The sequence below is a fragment of the Pteropus medius genome, unplaced genomic scaffold, assembly GCF_902729225.1.
Source record: "Pteropus medius unplaced genomic scaffold, Ma_sr-lr_union100, whole genome shotgun sequence".
NCBI classification, from domain to species: domain Eukaryota; kingdom Metazoa; phylum Chordata; class Mammalia; order Chiroptera; family Pteropodidae; genus Pteropus; species Pteropus medius.
In genome coordinates this window covers 2,920,309-2,943,268 of record NW_024340696.1, presented here as the reverse complement: position 1 = coordinate 2,943,268, position 22,960 = coordinate 2,920,309, and the positions used below count along the sequence as shown (strand labels likewise).

The following is a 22,960-nucleotide window of genomic DNA, read 5'->3' as shown; positions in this document are numbered from 1 at the left end:
ATTTCCATAGTAAATTTCTTGTTAGATTCTTTATGGCGATTGCATCTTTTTTAATGCAAGTTACAACCTGTACAAAGTTGTAATAAAAAATACATTAAAGTCTATTTATCTTTTTATAATTTTTTTTGCAAAAAAGTTATGTGATATGCTACATGAAAAGTCAGATTTTATTGAAATATGAAGTGTTATATACTGTTAGGTAAATGAATGGAAGAACATGAAGCATACCCCTCACTTTACAAGTTTTCTTTTACAGAGATAAGTGGTTGTGCCCAAGCATTTCATATAAAACACTGCAAGATATTCCTTTTGATACCCAACAAAATATTCCACATTATGTAATAACAACAATTATGTAGTATGCCTTGCTAGTTGCTAGCCCACAATATTCTTCTCTAATTGAGAGATATCCCATCTTCATGATTTACACTCGATAAACGTTGTCAACATCTGATACAGCCAACATGACAACTTTACTTTTTTTTAAACAGGACTTCTGCATGAGATCTTGCAATACAGTGTAACAAATATATAAGTGCATTTTACATGGTCAAGTAGCTTTGGTTTCCTAACCTTTATATGGTGAAATGTGCCAACTGTTTTAGTTGTGCTTTATTAAACGGTGATGAGTTTTAGCTCATATGAATCCAATGAGTAATTACTTGCTTCTACATTTTTTACCAGTCAACCTTTAAATCATAAACACAAGAATAGATGACCTGGATGGAAATGAATGATTTTCACAACTTCTACAGATTGCACTTGATGGTAACTTCATGAGTTTGTTCTGATTTCATTTTTATAGCAAGACTTGCCTGGTTGATATGTTTACATGTTTACACCACATATTTTTTAAATTTTTGTGCAATCACAATTAATTTAATCACAAACACTAAAATCCAGCCAATAGCTTTGTTATGAATAATCATCTCGGTCCTTGTAGGTGTATGAGTCATGTACTTCTTCTTGTACAAATTCCTCTTTCTTTTCCCAGCCATTAGGCCAACCTCCATTGGCCTGTGTCGTCGCACCATAAGACTTGGTGGTACTGTAATTTATATAATTTTGAGTAATGTCCCCTGTTTCTTCATCAAGTTCATCTTCATGGATAAATCCACATTTTTCTTCACTTGTTTCCTCAGGGTCTGCCCAGGGTTGCTTCTCTCCTGAGGCAAATATTGCATAAAATATAACTCCGCCATAATGGACTAGGGCAGCGATCAGGAAGACGTACTGCCACTCTTCACGTGACTGTAGTGACAAAAGTGGCACTGTGAGAACAAACTCCCCATGTTAGAAAAGCTTAACATCTTCATTAAATGCTCCACCTTCAAGCTTTTCATAAAACTCTATCTTCAGGAGAAATTCTATTATGATTATATAAAACAAATACTGGGACAGAAACTTTTTATAATACTATAACTTTCATCATTAAAAAAATTTTAAATCTAATTTTGTAAAATAAAACTACCTATAAAATATTCATAATTTCTTTTAATTTTTATTGATTTACTTATTTTTTTCTCCCATTCCTTTTGTTTACTTCCTTCTGGTAAACCATGATTTTGAAGCTCTACATATAAGGACAAATAGCTGGTAATTATATTATTCCACTGATAACTGCAGAAGACTCTGAATTGAGGTTTGCAAATAAAACTCAGAAGATTTTTGTTTTCCTATTCTAATAATACTGTAGAAGTGAAAGGTTATTTTTTTACTACATCAAAGATATCAGAAATATTAAAAGGTATTCAGAAGCATATTGCTTATTGGTTGAGAAAAAGGGCTCACTCAGAGTCCTTAGAGATTTTCTTCTGAGCCTCGATTATCTCCCTTACTCAGAGGTATGGTGACTGAACCAGAAAAGAAATGCCAAAGTGAATATATTAACCCCTTCTCCAACCATGAGAGAGAATCTTCTACAACTGAACACCTATTTTGTTCCATCTTACCTTATTCTTGGTCATTGCACCAACAATGATAGGGCAAACCATTCCTGACAATGTTCCAACACCATTCGAAATACCCATTAAGATACTGGCATATCTTGGAGCGATATCCAGATGGTTAACATTGAAACCTGAAATATATACATAAGCTTTGACTAAGAATCCTAAACCTCTTAGAAGTATCTATAGAATATTTTCTACTATATTTACTATACTCCTTAACAGACAACAGGTACATAGTATGTGCTCAATAACTACTTTTGTATAATCCAGCTCATGGGAATGAAATGAAGTATAATTTATTATCTAATATACAATATGTGATATTCCACAGAGAAGAGATATATTCTCTTAAAAAAATAAAAAAGGAAGAGTAAGCCAAGAGAAAGTAAGTAGTAAAAAACCTAAATAATGATTTCTAAATGGTTTATTATTTTTATTTTATTTCCTAGTGGAAATATGTTGAGTGAACTTTCTCAACAGTTGAAATATTAAAGAGAAAAGTAGAATATAGAAAGATTAATAGATGATAGATGAAAGATAGATAGTTCTAGATAAATCATCTTTTATCACTAGCCAAAATCAGATGTCATAAGTACAAATTTAAAAAATGTATATTACCAGATATAGCAAATCCACTGAATCCCACTGCAAGTACCAAGAATGAGATAGCTACCCCTCTAGTATGAGAATAGCCGACGACCAGAAGCAGTGTTGCTTCCATGCCAAAACCTTCAGAAACAAACACATGACAATACTTCAGAAATTTGCGTAAAATTTTCCAATGAGCCCAAAGTGCTAAAAATGCAGACTTATTTTTAAGATGGATCCCCTAAAATGCAAACCACTTTAGGGGATCCATCTTAAAAATAAAAACATTAATAATTCCTACACAGAGATTACTAAAGCCTCCCTTGTTTTTTAATAAAAACATCAAAAAATGACCTTAAGTTTTAATGGTAGGAAGGGGTCAAGTTTGTTATGCAGTTATTTAAAACTAGGAGTTATGAAAATCTGAAGATGGAAAAATGATTATAAATGAACAATGAAGGCACAAATATAACTGCATATTTAATATGTATAGAGAAAGTTACTCATGTGGATCAAAACTTTGTGAACTAAAAACATATCCTTAACATCGCTTATGCACTTACCACCACAATTCATAATCTTTCTTACTGTAGTAGTGGAAAGAATTTGCTTGCTTCTTAGAAAATCTGCAATCTGCCCTCCGATAGGCACAATAATAGTCATTACTAAGTGTGGCACAGCAGACAGCATGCCAACCTGATGAAAAACAAAAAGAGGAGAAATATACGTGACCATAAATAATGTGGGCAATTTAATGGTCTTAGTTTTCTGAATCCATCATAAACACTTTATGGACAAAGGAAGGAAAGACTGTCTCCAAATGACCACTTATTCATTCCTAGAATAAGTAATAACCTCCACAGAATAAACAAGAAAAGCTAAGTAAATTTACTTTGATCCCTTTTTATCTTCTCAAAGAGAATACTTTTTTTCCTGTGCCACAAGTCAGTAAATTTTGAGTTTTATGAATCTTATCACAGTGATTCACATTTATGTGCCCATTTTATATTCTTAAATATGTTTGCAAAAATTTGTCATTAGCCAGGGAGGGGAGTGGAAAAGAGAAACAGAGACAAAGACAGAGTGAGAAAGAGGAGAAATCCATTTGAAAAACCTTGAAGAGTCTGTATTTAAAATTCATTTTTAACTCATAATAAGGTTAAAAATCCTTGATTGGGTTTTTAATATATATGTCTTATGAGTGTTATATTTAGTTTCTATAAATTAAGAGCTCAGAAAATACAAATCAATTCTTTAATTTTAGGCAGTTTCTATATCAAATGTCAATATTTGGTCACATTGTCATACAGTATAGTTTCTGTACTAATTTCATAGTTTATAGCCCAATCTAAACTTTAACCCACCAGCGTCAATTCAACACATACTGTTTGACCAATAATTATGTTCAAGGCACTGTTCTCTAGGCGTTATTGAGGCAGGAAGTATAAATAAAATGCATTTTAATCATGTATTACCACATTCATGGACTTAGTAAATTTTAAATATAAACATACAAGGAAGTTTTTTACTAAGTATAATTTGAAGAACAATTCCTGGCAAATTGAAAGTATTGGATAAAAGTTCATTATCTGGTATAAGTATGTCTTTCAAATTCGATTTTTGAAGGTTCAAGAGACAAATATTGTGTTCTATTTTATAACTCAACCATGAACTTGGGTTGTTGTGATGATTAATTGAGATAGTGATTGACTTTATAATAGCTTAAATGTCTAAGCAATTTAATTTCCTCTTTCATTTCAGATGTTTTATATTATTATTATAGTTTATTGCAGAGCTTGGATTCAGAACCATGTCAGCCTAGATCCAAAGCCCATGGTCTATTTCCTCCATCACCTCCTTCACACATTTTTCAGGTAAGTCAAGAAACTTTTTTTTTAAAACAGTATAATCAAAATCTTCAAGCCAATCTGTTCATATATAATTTATCCACAATTTGAAATAAAAACATAAGTGAATCGAATCAATCCATCTGGTTATTATATTTAGTTTTTATAAAATGTCATTGCTTTTACTCAAGCATTTTCAATTAATTGGAGCTACAGGGCCAGAATGACCATTAATAACAGGTTCATTAATATCAGTTGGCTCCTTCACTCTCCCCCATGAGACCTGACTTTATTAATAGCCTCTCAGTGTCATATTTGTCCTAGATTATGAAAATGGACTCACACCTCCAGCAGCTTTTGTTGAGACGTATAACACCTCTCAGAGCTCCCAAAGGCTACCCTGCAATGTTTGATCAGCTCCAGAGAGAAGAGCCCTGTCTAAAGCAGCCATTCTTCTCAGCAATGGAGGAAGCAGTTTCCTTAGAAACAGGGATTACAAAAGAGCTCTTAGAATAGCTACTCCTAAACTCAGGTTTTCTTCAGTTCCAAGCCTCAGATAGTCTTTCATGTAGAGACATAATATGAATAGCGAGCCCAGCTGGACTTATGTAATGACATGAAGAGAGATGGCAAGTCCTTTGCCATCACAGACAAGTGTATTCAGGACTCAGCAAAGGGCTTGGCATGGAGATGCCATTTAACAAATACTTGCTAAATGCTTAAATGAACATATAATTTACCTGGATTTGAATGGTATAGTAGAGAGAATTGAAACATAAATCAAAGGATCTGGGCTTAAACTTGAGTCTGTCATTTATTTCTAGCTTTGCCTTAGGCAATTTAAATACTCCCCCTAGTTTCTGTTTCCCCATCAGTTCAATAGAAATGGTGATAGTTATCCACCTGGTCAACCATACAGGGTTGTTCACGAATATAAAATAACCTAGTAAATTTCAAACTCTTATATATAGTAGTATTATTATGTTTATTTTATCCTTATAGAAAATCTCAAAATGATTACATTTTCATAGGTATAGTACATGTCTGTAGCATTAGCATGTTGTGCTCTAATTGGTAACTTTTTTTTTTTTTGTCTATACCACCAAGCTATAAACTCTTAAGGACAGGAACCATGAACCATGGGTTTTATTTCTGAATCTAACACAAAACCTGGCATATCATGTTCAACAAATCCTTGTTAATAAATTGGATAAATAACATACAAGAATGTTTTCAGATATTTTTTGCTATCCTGAAATCTTTTAGCCAGGCAGATTTCTGAGAGCATTGAAGAAGAGTTAGTTTGTTATTTTACATAAATACAATTCCATCTTAATAAGAAACTTTTTTATTCACTGTTATATTGTCTCTGACCTGAGACTTAAGGGAAGTTATGTTTACAGGGAAAAGGGTACGCTGCTGCCAACTGAGATGTAAACTCCATGAAGGCAGAGACTAGGTCTGTCTTGTCTATATTTCTAGTAACAAAGAGCAATTTCTAGCAGATAGCTGAATGCAGTAAATACTCAAACACCTTACTTAGTCTTCATTTCCTGAAAGTTATTGTTGGATAACTAAATGAATAACTTAGGAAATTTAGAAGATAAAATCTTGGCAAAGAAACTTAATATTCATGTAAATACCAAAGTAATGAGTTAAATAGAGATAATTTTTACATACCTTGCTGATTTCAAATCCAAAGACTTCCTCAAAATATGCTGGCTGACTAATAAGTAATAAATAAAAAGTCCAGCTTCTGCAGAAGTTTGCAACGATTATTGCATAGACTGGCATTGATGTAAAAAATTTCCTCCATGGAGTCTTGAATTTCTGAAATCCCAAAAAGAGAGCCATTATAACCATTTTAAGTATATTCTAACTTAAATAGGAATGATAGGGGCTTTGTATTTTCAGGATGTGTATGTTGGGACATGAGTAGGAAGTAGGCAAGAGGTAGTGAATCATTAATTGCAACAGCCTAGTTAACTTTAGCTGCATGAATAATCATTTGAATAGGAAAAAAGACATATCGGCCCCTTCTTTTGATCAAATTGCTTCAGTGTTAAGAATATACAAGATTCCACAGTTTTAGAAAACTAATTCCAAAAGCATAGATCTTAGTTTCTAAGTTGTTTTTTTTCTCTTTTTTTGGCACTGATAAATCACGGCTCAGCTAAAACTTACTGCCAAATCAGTGACCTTGTTGGTATCCAAAATATTTTATCTAAAATACTGAAAATTCAATGTTATTAGGAGGATAAAAATAAGAAAAATTAACAGTGCGAAAATGCTAGACATTCTAAAGACAATGATACCACTACATACTGATAAACTCTTGATAGCCAGTGGATATCAGTATAAATTCTGTGACACTGACATGCAATGTTCTATAAAACTCACATGGTAACATCTAGTTAAAGCACTTGGCCACCCAGCACACCAGGGGCACTTCATAACCACAGTCATGCATCGCATAAAACATATGCGATATAGATGTGGTGGTCTTCTAAGATTATATTGAACATCTATAATGGTGGTCTTATAAGATTGTAATGAAGCTAAAAAATTTGTTTTGCCTAGTGACACTGTAGCCATCCTAATGTTGTAGTGCAACCCATTACTCGCATGCGTGGTGATGCTGGTGTGAACACACCTACTGCATTGCCGGTCATATAAAAGTATAGCACATGCAATTACAGTCGTAGGCTATACCATCTAGGTTTGTGTAAATGCACTCAGTGATGTTTGCACGACAAAATCACCTAACGGCACATTTCTCAGAACGTATGTATTGTTAAGCAACACATCACTGTAGTTATTTGATTGTCAAAACATTCCAAATTAACAACCTAAATATCATTAGCTTTGCTTATAACACCCATTAAAAATTACATTTAGTGTTCTTAAGATCCTGTATATGCCCAAATATAAAACAAGTGACTTTCCCTAAGACTAAGTTTACACCTTAAAATGCCTCTCATATTTCCAAATACTTTCTCAATCACTTTATTTTAAATACCAAAATACTGTTTGGTGAAGAAACAAAAGCCTAAAAGAACTTTGTTTAATGCTAGCTTGGGACATTTTGGCCTGACCAAATTAGTAAAAGAGGAGGCAAAACATTTTTTAAACAGATTTTATAATTATTTTAGATATAAAACCTCATAATTGTTTGTATTAAGAATCTAATTAGGCCTTTTAAAGATCACTTTAAAAGTAATATAGTAGGAAGTTATATTGTGATCACAAATATATATGATAAGAAAGAAACAAAACAAACAAAAACAACAACCTGTCAATAATATATAATGAGCACTATATGGCTTTGGATAAAAATTTCTAGTGACAGCATCACAGGTGGGTTCAAAAAATGCAGGTTTGTTTTTTTTTTTAAATTAAATATATTCTTAGAAAATGGTGCCAGGTGAATATACTTATTCGCTGATTTAAAAAATGGTCAAATACAGGAATGTCTGCATTATAGTATTATGTTTGCATATGAAATAATTTTAGAATATTATTAGAAGTAAATAACTTTTCCTGCAGGGGAGATATTTCTTTGATATATACCATCTCTGAGAACTTTACTCTTCAGGTTACAAAACATTTCACCAAATGTAAGAGAAAAGTACCTAATTTTATATCTTAAAACATTGGGGGGGTCCATAGGAGGGTTTATGATATTCTGATAATATTCTATGTACTGAATTGGCTGTTTGCTTCACAAGGGTATTTAGTTCATAAAAATTCAGCACTCTGTTTGCTTATTATTTGGTGCATTTTTCTGTACGTATGTTATATTTAATTAATTTTTTAAAGAAATAAAAAAGATTTAAAAGACATTATAGTCAGCTGCAATGCATGATCCTTAATTGGATCCAGACTTAAAACGAATAGTGACAAAAGACATATGAATATAGACTAGGTATTAGAACTTAGACTGGATATTATAAATTTGAACATAATCTAGATATTAAATAATGTTAGAAAATTATTTATAATTAAGTATTAAATTAGGTATTTTAAATTAGGTATTAATTATTTTTAGGTATTATAATAGTACTTAGATTGCGAAGGAGAATATTATTGTTTTTCTAAAAATACATGGAAGGGGTTTGTGGATAAAGTTCTGATATTTCATTTATTTTCAAATCATTCAGCAAAGAAAAGTGAAATAAGGCAAGGAGTTAACAACTGTTGCATCTATGCCATGGATATATGGATGATGTTGTTACTGTTCTTGTATATTAAATTTGTTCACAATAAAAAGTTCAAAATAACTAAAGCACAAATTCTATTCCCGCCTTATCTTATTTTTAAAATTTAACTTTGAAGCTACAGAAATGTGTAAAATATTAGTAAGAAATAAATTATTGTGTTTAGAAAACCAGTAAGGTCTAAAAAATGGGGAGTTTGAAATTATCTCTGCTGTTTTATTAACCTACTGGCTGTTCTTTCGGGTTTTTTTTTAGAAATTGGTTTTCATTTAGACTAAATTTCTGATTGTTTTTTAAAAACTTATGCTTGATCTAGACATATAATTTTTCAAAAACTGGTTAATAAAAGAAGCATATTTAACCATGTAGATACAGGCTGATAAGATTATTTTTGGCTAGAAACTGAAGCTAAATTCTGAACTCACCAGCCTATAGTTAGCTTTCGGTCATGGCAACTGTAGCTGGTGGGCACTGGAGCACACTGCCAATTCCTCCCCCCACCCCCACATCACCACTTGTTTTCTGAATAGCCACCATTAGAAAGAAATTATCAATCCATTACAAAACAGAAAGAGAAAAGTTCAAATGTCAGTCTATTCAGCTCATGGAACAACTATAATGTAAAGATGATTATTTTTAAGTACTGAAATTTAACTTCTGAATAATATCCAATATGGGATTTTTCTTATTCATTAAAGGCCAAGATACCTCAGCAACAATGGATGACAGACCTATTTACCCGGAATGAGATGTCAAAGACAGCCCTTCTCTAATAAATGAAGCAGAGAAGCAGAGCTGGAATAAAATACAATTAGAATGGGGTAAGGGAGCCTTTAAAAGAACAAGGAGAAACATAATGTGTAAGGGGCATTGGTTCCTCAGCCAATACATGTTACCTTTCAACTCTTACAATAATAAAATTGAATTATGCATTAAGTGATGAATTACTTAATCTGTCTAAATGCATTACTTGTGCTTACCAGTTTTTTCTTTTTTATAGTATCATATGGCTATCTGTTGATTACTATTTATGATATATTAATGTCTCATGAACTAAATTTGCATTATTGACGTAGAACTGCCTTTCACTCTTTATAGGTAGATCCCGTCTAAGAAGCCAAATCATAATTATAAAAAAAGCTTTACAACATTATCTTATAATACTTGATCTTCATAATAATAATTCTGAAAATCGATAACATTGTATCAATAAAATGATTATATTAAGAATATTTTCATGCCAGCTATTATTGGCATTCTAATGCTTTATATTTACCAAACCATATATAATATAAATATACATTCTAATGCTTTATATTTACTAAACCATATATAATATAAATACATATGTATAAAACCTACATTTAGATTATTCAATAAACAAAATATAGCCTTTTCAATGACTGTGTTAGGTGATTTGGCATTTCCTACAATCTAAAATTAAAAACAATTTGTTAAATTTGTTTAAATTATGGACTATATGGAACTGTGTTTCAAAAATTTGTTTAGGTTTACAGTAATAGCTATAATCCAGGGCAAAATCTGAAGATACTTAACAAAGATAAAGAAAAAAGAAATTATAGATGGAGGAAGTAGCAATCACTCCTAAGTAAGTTAGGGAATATGGATGAAGTAAAGAAAATCATGATTCATACCAAACTAGTTTTGTTGAATTGAATAGTGACTCATAAAATAGTTTGGTTGGTTGAAAGGAGATGAGATGGAGAATTAGAATAGAAATATACACTATAATAAAGTTCTTACTTCCATTGCACCTAAAAGATTTGCACTCTCTCCAATGCTTTCTTCTATGTACCTACGTTCTTCATCTGTAATAGTAGGATGCTTTGCAGGACTCTCGTAAGACACCAAAAGCCAAAACATGTACCAGATCATTCCAAAGCTTCCTGCAAGCCAGAGTTCAAAAGGAGAAAGTCAAAGAAAACCATTATAAATACTGCCATTTAATAGTCATTTGCTAGAATAGACTACAATAATTTTGAACAAAAATATTCTATTAAATGTGAATTCGAGTTTATGTGTCTCCAACTGACTTTAGTCATCTCTTCTTGTCTTTTGCCACCAGATGACAAGATTCTTGAAGGCTGGTCCTGTAATTTTATCTCTTTGTCTCTATTAAATAATATTGATACATGGGAAACTCACAATAAATAATTACTGAATGGTGTGGTTCAGAACATGTTCATACATCTAATAAATATTTACTGAGCAATTACTTTTGCAGGCACTCTGCTAAATGAGAGAAATATGATGAACAAAAGAAAATTCCGGTCCTTAAAGAATTTTTCTAGGAGTGAATCCTTTTACCTTGTTGCCTGTCTTAATTATATTAGAGTGGTCACTATTTTCACAGAAAAGAAATGCTTGTTTCCCTCTACTGTTAGCACTTCCAGATCTAGTAAACAGAATATTAAATAAAATCTAGAAGATTATTTTACCTTGAGTGACTACTGTACAATTTAAAAAATGGGCTTCTGTAGTTAATGTAGTAACATTTTTCTCTTTACATGACTGTATACCATATTATTTTCAGTACATGCTATTACCTATTGGTCATTCTTTGGGCAGATGAAAGTTATAAATTCCAGTACAATAAACTGTTTGCAAATTTTTTTCATCACCTTCTTTATTTAGCACTCTCGCCATTAAAGTATGTCCTTATTGTGCAATATAAATGTGGAAGCATTAATGATAGAAAGAATCTTAAGTGATTTATTCTAGGTTCCCAGCAGCTAGCCATTTCATTTTTGTCTTGTAGTGTTCTTTTTCCAGTGGGTACCAATCCGAATGCCACTGATCGCCATAATTCTTGTTTTGTTTTGTTTTTTTCCCCATTCATTCTCTAAGAAGTGTTCCTTAAAACCATAGTTTCTGATGTTCCATGCTTCTTTTAATTACTGAACATGATAGCAAATACAATCTGGGGTCATATAGTATGTGAAAATTCAGTATAGTGTAGTGAATATGGAATATGATCTCTCAGATTCAAATCCTGGCTGCATCACTCATTAGCTACATCATCCGTTGAGAAACTGAATTCTATAAACCTCCACTACAAAATGAGATGATATGAGATTATGCCAAAGAGAAGTTAAAGGAAATGATGTATAAAGCCCCTAGCACAGTAGATGGCACAAAATAAGCACTCAATAAATGTGAGCTCTTGTAATTTAGAAATAATTATCATTACCGCTAACTGAATGCATCTAAAGTGGCACTCAGCTAATTGCTTTATGTGCATTATCTTTTTAAACCTAAGGCACTATACGGGTCTTACCTTACTAAATTTTAAATTATTAAAATTTGATTGAATGTGTGGCTCAAAGACCCAATTTTTGTTATACACAGCAAGTAAGTACTATAATATGATATTTTCAGATTATCCAATATTAAAACTTTGTACCATTCAATGATAAGTATTAAATAAGTTATAACTTGCAATAATAAGGCTAGTTTTTGTGAGTGCTTTGTGGAATTAGCATCCTTCCTTTAAATCTACATCACGTCTTCATTTAAGTAATTGACAAAGGGACAAAACAAGGGATTTAATGGATGGCCATCCCAACTTTATTATACATCCTATAAATAAATACTTTAAACTTCTTTGAACTATGAACTCTTGAAAATCTAATGAAAGATATGGATTAAAATGTGATAAAAAGATCTATCTGGAAAAAAAAATGTGCAAATGCATGTATGGCTTATAATTTAGGCATTCATAAATCCAAAACCCATTCACAGCTTTTGACCGAGGATAAGAGCCTCTTCTATAAAGTATATTTAGTAACATTCTACAAACATAAGGATTTGCTCTGACGAAAACATTTCAAAATGGAAATGGATCATGGCAAATTTGGAAGCAGCTGAATACTGTTCTGTTCAACTTCATGAATCTTTCAGATTCTCGTGCCCATGTTCAAAAATGGTATTAATCAGTGACAATACCAGTTAGAACCCAGCTCTCTTATATTTCTCCTTTCCTCATTAAAACCGTCTCTTAGAGGGAGATTCTAGGGGTACTTTGAAGTGGTATGCTTTCAGCTTATGGTTAGAAAGTAAACAGAAAAGAAGTTTGAACTTAGGGTTACTTGTTCTTTTTTATTGCCATTTGAGGCTTCATCTCCTTTAATTCTGGAAAAATAAAGACTAAAATATGTTGCTGCTGTAGGTGACTGATAATATTTTATCACAAAACTGAATTGTTTCATTAGCATTAAAAGCACCATCCAGCTTTCTACCCCTATTCAGTCGTGAGGAAGCACAATCAGGGAAATGAACTAGACAGTAGCAAAGAAGAGGAGTGGGCACAGCCTAGCTCTTTCTCTTAATCAGCTTTGAATCGAGAGCTCATTTCATTTTTTTTAAATTCATAATAATCAAGGACAATATTTGTCATATATTACAAAGTTTCCATCAGCAATGTGGTTGCATTTTTAAATAAGTAACAATGTAAGGAAAATAATAGAGAGAGAACATTTTCCTCAAGCTTCTCAGAATATAAGGAAAGGATTCTTTATGGAAAAAAATAAGTGAGTAAACAGAAGTATGTTTAGTGATCCCTTTGTTTTAGATTATGCACATTTCTTTTAACTCTGTTGTATAGAAATGTAACATACCATAGACATAGAATACTGAAGACCAGCCAGTATACTGTACAAGAATGCCCGCTAAAGGCATTGCAATCACAGCTCCAGCATAGGAACCTAAAGTAGAAGGGAGAATGGGAGAAAGCTAAGGGAATTCAATAAAAAATTTTGACTTTATCTCATGTTCCTTGGTTGGTTCACACAAATACACACTGGCACATGGGTGCATGTGCACTCACACCCATACACTTCCAAACACACACAAATATCTATACCTACATATTTAGCCAGTAGAGTAGAGGATTGCACAAGTGGATATAACTTACCCAGGACACAACAGACATTTAAAAATAATAAGACTATAATAAAAAATAAAAGACTAGAATAGAAACCATTCATTAATGTCTTTGGAAATCTAGATGAAATGAATGAACTAGAAAAATATAAAAGACAAGAAGAACTAGAAGATTTAAGGAGTCCAATAAGAATTAAGGAAATTGAAACGGTGGTCAAAAACTTTTCCTCGCTATCAGGTTGCAGGATACCTGGATGCCCCACGCCTGAGGCCGACGCTGCCAGGGCCGCGGGGTAGGACTCGTCTCTCTTTCAATAAAGTTGTTGGTCTAACTCGAAACGAACAAACAACAAAAAGACTTTTCCTCACATACACATCTAGATGGTTTTACAGCTTTATCAATTTTCAAGTCTTATTCAAGTTGTTCCTCAACTTTTACCCACCAGCACACAGTACTCACCACAAAAGGAGGTGGTCGCCAACCTACTCCTCTCTAGTGGAGGGGCCCATTTGCTCCATATCCCGTGGCATGCTGGGTAGGTGACGCCCTGTGATGGGAGAGGACATATATCACTGTTTACGATCCAGGGTCGTTGGGAAATAAGCACATTTCCTTTGACGCTATTCCCTTTGAATGCGCAGAGGCTGCTTCTTGTGGGCCTTTACTAATTCCCTGAAACTTTATTTTTGAAACTTTCAGCCCAAACCAGGTAAAATATGACCCCTTTTCAGTGACCTGTTCGAATTCTCCCCACCCTTCAAGTCTTCCTCTGATCTCGGTTTTCTTCTAATTAAGGCAAAATAAAAGATCTATTAGTTCATTTGCAATTCGGAACAGTTTGAGATTTTGGAAGGTCTTTTTGTGAGGCATTAAGCTCAGTGATACCCAAATGTAAAGAATTCATAAAAAGGAAGGTAAAGCTCACACTCCCTAAAAGTAGTGTCTAGAACTTAAGACCTTTAAAATACAGTCAGCCCTCTGTAACTCCATGTTCTTCATCCACAGATTCAACCTGCCTCCAACCTCAGGTCTAAGTAATCTGGAGACAATTTAAAGTACACAGGAGGATGTGTGTAGATTACATGCAACAATGCTATTTTTTATAAGGGACTTGAGCACCCTCGGATTTGAGTATCCTCAGAGAGGGGGAATCCTGGAATGAACACCCTTCAGATACTGAAGAACAACTGTCAGTTCGATCCTATCGATTTTTCCTTCTTTTTGGAGATAGGAGGTGGTTTTCAGGGCCTTAATATTTTATCTGTTTTATCTATTCCCGCCATACTCTATGGAAAAAGAAAAGGCAACAGGCAGTCCCAAGTTTTTAAATGATACTCTTCCAAAAGCAGTAGGTTGATAGAGCAAATCATTAGAGTTAAGTGCCCAAAGAATATATTCAATAAAATATTTTAGTGAAAAATCAAATCATGATTCAAAGCCAACAGAGACTTTGTATAAAACGCTCAAAAGGTATTAATTCAGGGTTATCGCCAGCAAAGGGCAGACTCAAACATTTTTATAGCAATCCATTAACAAAATTGCCTTTTCTTTTTTTTAAGTCATTCACTAAACATTTCTTTAATACTACTCAATTCTAAAGAAGGGGAAGTAATCGGTAATAGTTGTAATTTAGCATCATTTAAAGACACAATATCTAATTGCCTAACTTTTCCAATTTTTTTAACATGATGTAGACATAACCTAATAAGACACATTCATTTGTAAATCAAGACAAAGATAGCCTAATGATTCTTAATAACATGCCAACCTTAAGATGATGTCGTCTTACATTTCCATACCTCAACAAGTCCCTGCAATATCCTAACAAAGATGACACACCCATAATGCACTCTGGCTGCTGATGGGATTAGCATATTGAGGGTAGAGGTAAGAAGTATGGCAGCTCCAAAAACCCTGAAAAAGAAAAGGAGTTAATAGAGCTAAATTCTCAGGTCAAGTTAATTACAAGCAATTTTAAAGTAGATTGTTTTTTTCTGAGAGAATAAAATATGTCCTGGACTTCATTGCTAGCCATTGCAAATAGATATTCGAACTATCTTGAAATACTAGATTACTTGAAGCACAAGAAATAAAAGAGGGATCCAATAAATCTTGTTATACTTACTTGTATTTATTTTCTTCATAGATATAATTACAAATAGTAAATATGCAATGAATCATTGTATATTTTTTGATCTCTGTCTCAGCTTACAATATAAGCTGCTCAAGGGCAGGAGCTGGTTTTTAGATACACTGATAGCACAGTGCCTAACACATAGTAGAAACTCACAGAAGAGTTGGTGAAAAAATAAGAAATGGTTGAATGGAGTTGTGCCTCACATTATACAATTATTTGCAACTTCCCTGGAATCTGTATATCTATAAAAATTTTATGAATGAAATCATATTTTAAATCTCATGATCAGATCCCACAATACATGTTTTTATAATCAAAACGACTATTACTTAATATATCTGTCTCAGGTCTTTTTTTATTTTTATTTTTTTTGCATGTGTGTGGGTAGGGAGATTGTGTTTAAGGCACAACTCTTAGGTGTATATATTTACACAACAAGTCAAGAAAGAATTGCTAGAAATGTGGTGCTAACATTTTTATACATCTGCAAGTAAAAATTCCACTTCATCCTTAAAAATATATAATATTCATACTAAGCAAGAAAAACAACCCCATAACTGAGTAACTTTAGAAATATTCTCTTATGCAAAAGTTTCGAGACACACTATCTCTAATGAGCTTAGCTGTGTGTTCTTTGCAAGTTTTCTCAAGTTGTACATTGTGCCTTTAATTCAGTAAAAATTGGTTGTCTCATAGAAGCTCTAAGTCTTCCACAGGATACATTTAAATGTAACTGTGAAAGACTTGAGTTTCTGAAAGGAATCTTGAGCATTATTATTCCGCTACTGAAATTTGAAAAATAACTTTAGAAAGTGGATCATCTCTTTTTCTATGAATCATAGACTAGGTCAAATACTTTTGTTTACTTGATGCAGCCTTCCATCTGCCTGTCCTTAGTGGCTTCTCTCTCCTGAGGTAGTCACTCAGACGGTGAATGTTCTGTTCCATTTTCTTCTCTGTGCTCTTTCCTGAACAGGTATCTTTGAGTTTGTGTCAAAAAATAATTTATTTCTTAAATGTCTGGCACAAAATAGAAACTTTCCAATTCTAGAAATAATGACTTCCATGAAGATGCCACATACCTAGTGGCATTAAATGTCTGCCAAATATGATTTATTTTTCAGAAAATAAATGCAAAAATTCCATAATGTGTTTTTGTAAAAATAAGAATCCAAAATTGTTATAAAAATTGATTTAAAACATATTTTAATTATTGATTATTACTTTTAAGTTGAAAGAATTTTCAACTAAGATGGCAAACCAAATGTCCTTGCGTGCAAACCCCAGAACACCTTGGAGGTTTCTTTTAAGGCTGACAGGAAATAGGAGGGAGTATATGGGGCATGTTTCCTGGACCTAGTGGTAAATGGTTCGTGTTCCCAAAGGCCAGTGAGGTGAATATATCTTTCCACTGCTCTGGGAGTTTGAATGTGGTATCTGTGCAACAGAGAAGGATAAAGGCGGAAAGGGTGAATGACACAGGACTTTTGGTTACATGAGTAGGCTGCCTGGGTACTGGCAATCTTGTGATGACTGTATCTTTCTGTATATTCATCCCAATTTGCTTATTATCATCAATAACAATGAGACTGACTGCATAAGGCTTTAAAGATAAAGAGAACCAGAATGACATAAGGCTATAGGATTTTTTAAAGTGTTTATATTAGTTAGCATTCACGCATTCAGCCTTTTGGAAGAATTCTTTCAAACTGTCATCCCTGAACCAGCTGCATTGGAATTGCCCGGAGTGCTTGTTAAAATGCAGATTTCTCACTCTAGACTTTTTGAATCAGAATGTGCTGTGAGTGAAGCCTGGAAATCTGTAGTCCAGGTGATAATTCTGCATACTAAGCTATGCAAAAAAACCCACGGTAAATGTTTTATCAGGGTTTCTCTAACATGTGTGTCTTCTTTTCCAATAATATTTTGAAGGTATGATGCATAAGGTTCATTTTCTATGAATATAACTTTCAATCATTACTTTATCCCTCTTTGAAGGGTTTTAAAATACTGCTATCTCTAGAAACGCTCAAGAGAGATGAATTTTACCCATTTCCTAGCTTGAGTTTTCTCAGCCTCCACACTATTGATATTTTGAGTTATATAATTCTTTCTTGTTGAGATGCTGTCCTGTGCATTGTATGATGTTTAACAATACCCTGGCCTGCACTAGATACCAGTAGCATACACCCCAAAACTGTGACAATCAAAAATGTCTCCAGCAATTCCAAAATGTCTCCTAGGGAACAGAATCACCCACCAGTAGAGCTAAATCAATTATGGACTATTGTTGAGTGCTTAATATAGTTGGCTCTAAATTTAATGAATACTCAACTTGCTACACACTATGCTAACACTTCATATGCCATAAAAATCCACAACCACCTAATAACCTAGTGATATTGGTGTTACTAATATACCCATTTTATACATAAAGAAATACTATGCCTGAGAAAAGTGAAATCACTTGCACAAGTTGTTCACCAGTTCTAAGTAGAGCCCTGTTTCACATCTAGTCTGATTCCAAAGCCAGTGGACTTTACCACTAGGATTTATATCTGATGATGCACATACTCTGTACTTAGTAAGGCATTTCAGGATTCTAATTGTAAATTTAAATAATAATTTCCACAAAGCTACTTGAAATCAACCTACTATTTCTGAAATAAAACGTTAATAGATCACTTTCAATGTTTACTTTCTACTCTTGACCTGAATAGTGTTTCAAATTATCTAATCTTACAACATTTCTAAATGCTTCCAACTTTAAAGTTCCTTAATTCCTTTAACAATTCTTTTTTTATTATTATGAGTGGCCATCGCATCATAAAAATGCGTTGACTTTTTTCTAACTGTTTTAAGAGTAAAATCCATTAAAGTTTTCAAAACCTCATCTTCTCTTTAAATTTGGTGTAACTGGTATACAAATCAATATCCAAATAATTGAAATTCTGATTATTAAAATTCTTGCTCAATATGAGAAGGCTTTGCACCTTTTCTTTCTGTACTATACACAGCCCAATTGAAGCAGCCATTTCATTCAGCATTCATTTATGCATTCACACTCCACACTGTTGTGAGACGATATTCAGAGCAGGGTATTGTGTAGAGGAGGAGAGGGGAGCTAAAATTCACAGAACACTCGCTATACTTTTTACACCTACAGTAACTTAATCCACATGACAACTTTCTGAGTTACACTCCCCTCTCATTTTACAAATATGAAAATGCAGACAGAAAGTTACGTAAGAAAAAAATCAAGCGGTGGAGCTAAAATCTGAATTCAGGGCTCTCTGACATGAAAATCTGCTCTTTTATCTAAATAATGCTACTTGGCACTCAGAAAAAAGACAAGAATGGCCCTTCGCGTTGTAGGAGAAAGAAAGAAGTAGCCAAGAGACAACTTATGTCATCGCTGTAACAGGACTACAAATGGAAAGCAAAAGAGAAAAAAATCCATTCCAACTGGGGTGGACCAGGAGGCAAGCCCTTCCTTCATAGGAAAACTTTCAAGTTGGGCATTGGAAAATGAATTAACAAAAGAAGGAAGAATTTCCAAAATGAGGAAATGGTCAGCAAAAGTCCAAAAATTGGAAGAGATTAAGTTATAGATCAGAATCTAGGGCTGTATTGAAAATGGCTGGACAGAATGGTACAGGTGATAGAAATAAGAATGTCAAGAGTGAGATGATGAACAAGAATTGTGTGTGTGTGGTTGTAGGGGCGTGTTGAGGAAATGTAGTTAGGATAAGAGAGAAAGAGCAAAGTCCTTAAGTCCATAACATCTTGGAAATAAAGGAGTTTAGGGTCATAGAGGATAACAGAAGATTAAGCCACTAAGGTGAAGTAAATATGAAACTTATAAGAATTAAAAGGAGAGGGATCTAAAAGGCCAGGGAGACAGAAGGTGATCAGGATTCATTTAAGTTCATGTAAGATAATGGCGTGAGAGGAACAAGGGGCCAAATTCACTAATGGTAGCAGAGAAAAATAAGTGATGTAATATGGTGCAGAAATTTTTGTAAGACTCTAACTTTGTCACTTAATGAAGATGTGACAGGAAGTTACTAACTTTAAAGGCTTCTGATTAGTTGTCTGTAAAAAGGGCTGTGCATGGTCAGAAGCTTGGTTTCTAGGGCTAGACTCCCTGGGTTCAAAGTTCATTTCTGTCACTTATTACCGAGGTTATCTTGAGCAGTTTATTTTACTATTTATGCTTCATTTCTCATATACAAATGGGGATATTAACAGAACCTATGAGTTATTACAAGTAAAGCACCCGGAAGAATGTCTGGCATATCCTAAGCATCTAAGGGGTGTTAGGACTTATATGAGGATGATATTAATATGTAATGTTTCATAGAATTGCTGTGAAGCTAAATGAAATAATGCACCTAAATGGCTTAGTCTGGTGTCTGGTACATAAAAATAAACACATAAATGTGAGTCAGTCAAGAAGAAATAATAATAGCTTATGGTTATTGAATTGTTAGTGTGCGTCGATCACTGTTGTAGATTCTTGTTTTAAATGAACAGCAATATTAGAAAGCTATTACTGCTATCCTTACATCAAAGACAGAATAACCAAATCCTAATGAGTTTAAATATCTTGCTAAGGTCACACAGATACAAAGAGGATTCCTATGGTTTATATTTACTCAATCTGGTTGTACATCCTGATGCTCAAACACCAAGCTCTACTGTATGTTAATAGCAGCAGAACACTAACAGTGACAGCACCAGCAGACGAAATGAAAACTTTGAAAGACAAAAACATTATTGAAAGATGGATGGTCACAGCAGTGGGAAACAGAACAGGACTCAACCCCATCCCTCCTATGTTTTAAAGTAAGTAAATAGAGAGGCTCATTAAGGAAGGGTTTTTGTTTTTTTACTAACAAAGTCTAAGTTTCAAAAAGAATGGAAGAAGTAATAGAACTGAGTATGGAAAGGAAGTTCCAGAATATCAAATAGTTTAGCTCAGTGATTTTCAAGCTTTATCCTATGTGATAATCACCTCAGGGAGCTTGTTCTAACACAGATTGCTAGGCCGCAGAGATTCTGATTCAGCAGGTTTGTGTGGGATGGAGAATTTGCATTTGTAGCAAGTTTCCAGGTGATGTTGATGTTAATTTTCCTGATTTGGGAATCATAGGTTGACCAATACTATGCTAGATATTCTCCCTAGACATCACAAAAAGGACAGATCTGAGGCAGAGTAGGCCTACAATGAAAAGAGCTAGACATAGCTGAAATAAGGGGCTTACCTTTTATTACAGAGGGAAGTGGCAAGAGTTGAATGCCACTGAAAGAGACGATGTCATTTATAAAATATAAACTGTGATTAGATCATTTGATCAGGATCCAAAATGAAGTTCACTGGCCTGGTTTTAACTGTCTGAATTGACCAAATTGACAGAGCAGCTGCCATATTTTTCTAAAGAACATATAAACAGCATGTAATAACAAACTGGTGATTGCCAGAGGGGAGGGGATTGGGGGCTGGGTGAAAGAGGTGAAGGGATGAAGTACAAAGTAGTTGTTACAAAATAGTCATGGGGATTTAGAGTATAGCATAGGGAATATTGTCAATAATATTATATAATGGCTGTATGTAGTTCCAGATGGGTGTTAGAGTAATCGGGAAGATCACTTCATAAATTACATAAATGCCTAACCATTGTATTCTATACCTGAAACTAATGTAAGATAATAATAATAAGTAAAAAAAATACACTATGTGAATTCAAATTTCAACTCTAATTTCTTACTAGGTATGTTGTCGGGCAAGTTCTTACTACTCAAATTCTCTAAGCTTCAGATTCTGCACTTGTAAAATGGAGATAATAAATGTTCAAAGGATTGTCATGAAGAAGGTTAAATAAATCAATTATGAAAGGAGACAGTATCTGGTTCACGGTAAAGAGTTTATAAATATCAGCTATCATTACATAGAAATTTCCTAACATTCAATTGAGTTTTCAGAGAATTATTATTCTTTGTTCTTTTCTTCCAGAATATTTTTGCCCTAAGTAATCTATTTCTATATCAATGGAGTCAGAATTGTTCCATGTCATCTTGAAATTCTAGCAGCTTAAGTTCATGAAGATGTACAGTGGGAATTCTACCTCCCATTCTGAAAGCATATAGAATTAATCAACATGCATTAACCTCTCAATCTGTGTTTCAATAGTTAATCTAAAATATCACACAGGAAATAAAATTTTTTAAAAAATTAACAACCTTCTCTAAACCAATTATACCTGTTTTGGTATCCCCTTACCCTTACCCCCAATATTTCTCTCTCTCACACACACACACACACACACACACACACAGCCTCTTTTCAAGCTAATCTCTTGTAGATACTTCTAAAGCCCAGTAGAGCACTTGTATAAGACTTAACCCAAGGTATCATGTGTCTCTCCACCCCCTAAGTTATTTGAGTCTCTTGGAGAATACAGTCCAGGTCTTTATTTCACTTCTTCAAACCCCATGATATAACAGAAGGCTTTTATATAGTATGCTGTTATACTTTTGTATAAAGGCTTTAAAGGGAGGGCATGATAACCTCCTTTTCTGAGGTAGATGTAGGTGATAGCAGAGTTTTCTTCTTTGAACCTTCTTTATTCTGATATCTTATTCAATCAATTGACCATTTATTTGTTCTTGAGCTTTTAATGGGGACAAACTGCTGTTCTGGGTATCCTAACAATCCTAGGAAGCTGAGTTATTCTCACGGAATAACTGTAGGATACCAGCTATGGACTAGAATTTAGAGTACCCCTGTGGATAAATCCTCACTTGAGATAGTTGCTGAGTTCAAGTACATGGCCCAGTCTGGCCTCATCCTTAAGTCTTCCAAACAACACTATAGAATCTCCTGAAACCAACTACCATTACACTTCTGTTCATCACAGCATCCTGGTCAGCCTCGGAAACCATTGTCTCTGAAGCTCTGCTTTCAAAATTAAATTAGATTGTAAAGCTTTAGAGGTAATACATTCTCCTCTTAAAGAATCTCATCACTTATCAATCCTTAATGTCGTTGCATATGTTGTATCATGCTTGACTGTCATCATTTTTGTTTGGCCTGACATAACAAAAACAAACAAACATGATCATTGATTATTGAGTATATTTTTGATATCTCAACAGACAGAAGGAAATCTATTATGTACAAAGAAACATTTGATATTCATGTGAGTTTTATTATCCCTGGCATTGGTCTCAACTTTGACACATATTTGCGTTTCACAGCACTGCTGCCCTGAAAACAATATGCATCATAATAGGTTTTTCAAGTTTATCCTCTT

At 33.5% G+C, this 22,960-nt stretch overlaps 1 protein-coding gene across 3 annotated transcripts in view; it reads right to left on the bottom strand.

Moving 5' to 3' along the window:
* Window positions 1–349: 349 nt before the first annotated feature.
* The window catches only part of SLC17A6 (solute carrier family 17 member 6), a 36,452-nt gene continuing 13,841 nt past the window's right edge, over window positions 350–22,960 (bottom strand). Inside the window, exons 4-12 of one of the 3 annotated variants that reach the window (XM_039864922.1) lie at window positions 15,307–15,421; window positions 13,967–14,054; window positions 13,238–13,328; window positions 10,369–10,507; window positions 6,068–6,217; window positions 3,104–3,236; window positions 2,571–2,681; window positions 1,953–2,080; window positions 350–1,251 (exon numbers count right to left, since the gene is read on the bottom strand). In XM_039864922.1, coding sequence (XP_039720856.1) covers window positions 916–1,251; window positions 1,953–2,080; window positions 2,571–2,681; window positions 3,104–3,236; window positions 6,068–6,217; window positions 10,369–10,507; window positions 13,238–13,328; window positions 13,967–14,054; window positions 15,307–15,421 — 1,291 coding nt within the window. In that variant the 3' untranslated portion in view covers window positions 350–915. Of the gene's footprint in view, window positions 1,252–1,952; window positions 2,081–2,570; window positions 2,682–3,103; window positions 3,237–6,067; window positions 6,218–10,368; window positions 10,512–13,237; window positions 13,329–13,966; window positions 14,055–15,306; window positions 15,422–22,960 lie in introns of all 3 variants that reach the window. The other 2 variants (XM_039864921.1, XM_039864923.1) reach the window with 2 other exon arrangements.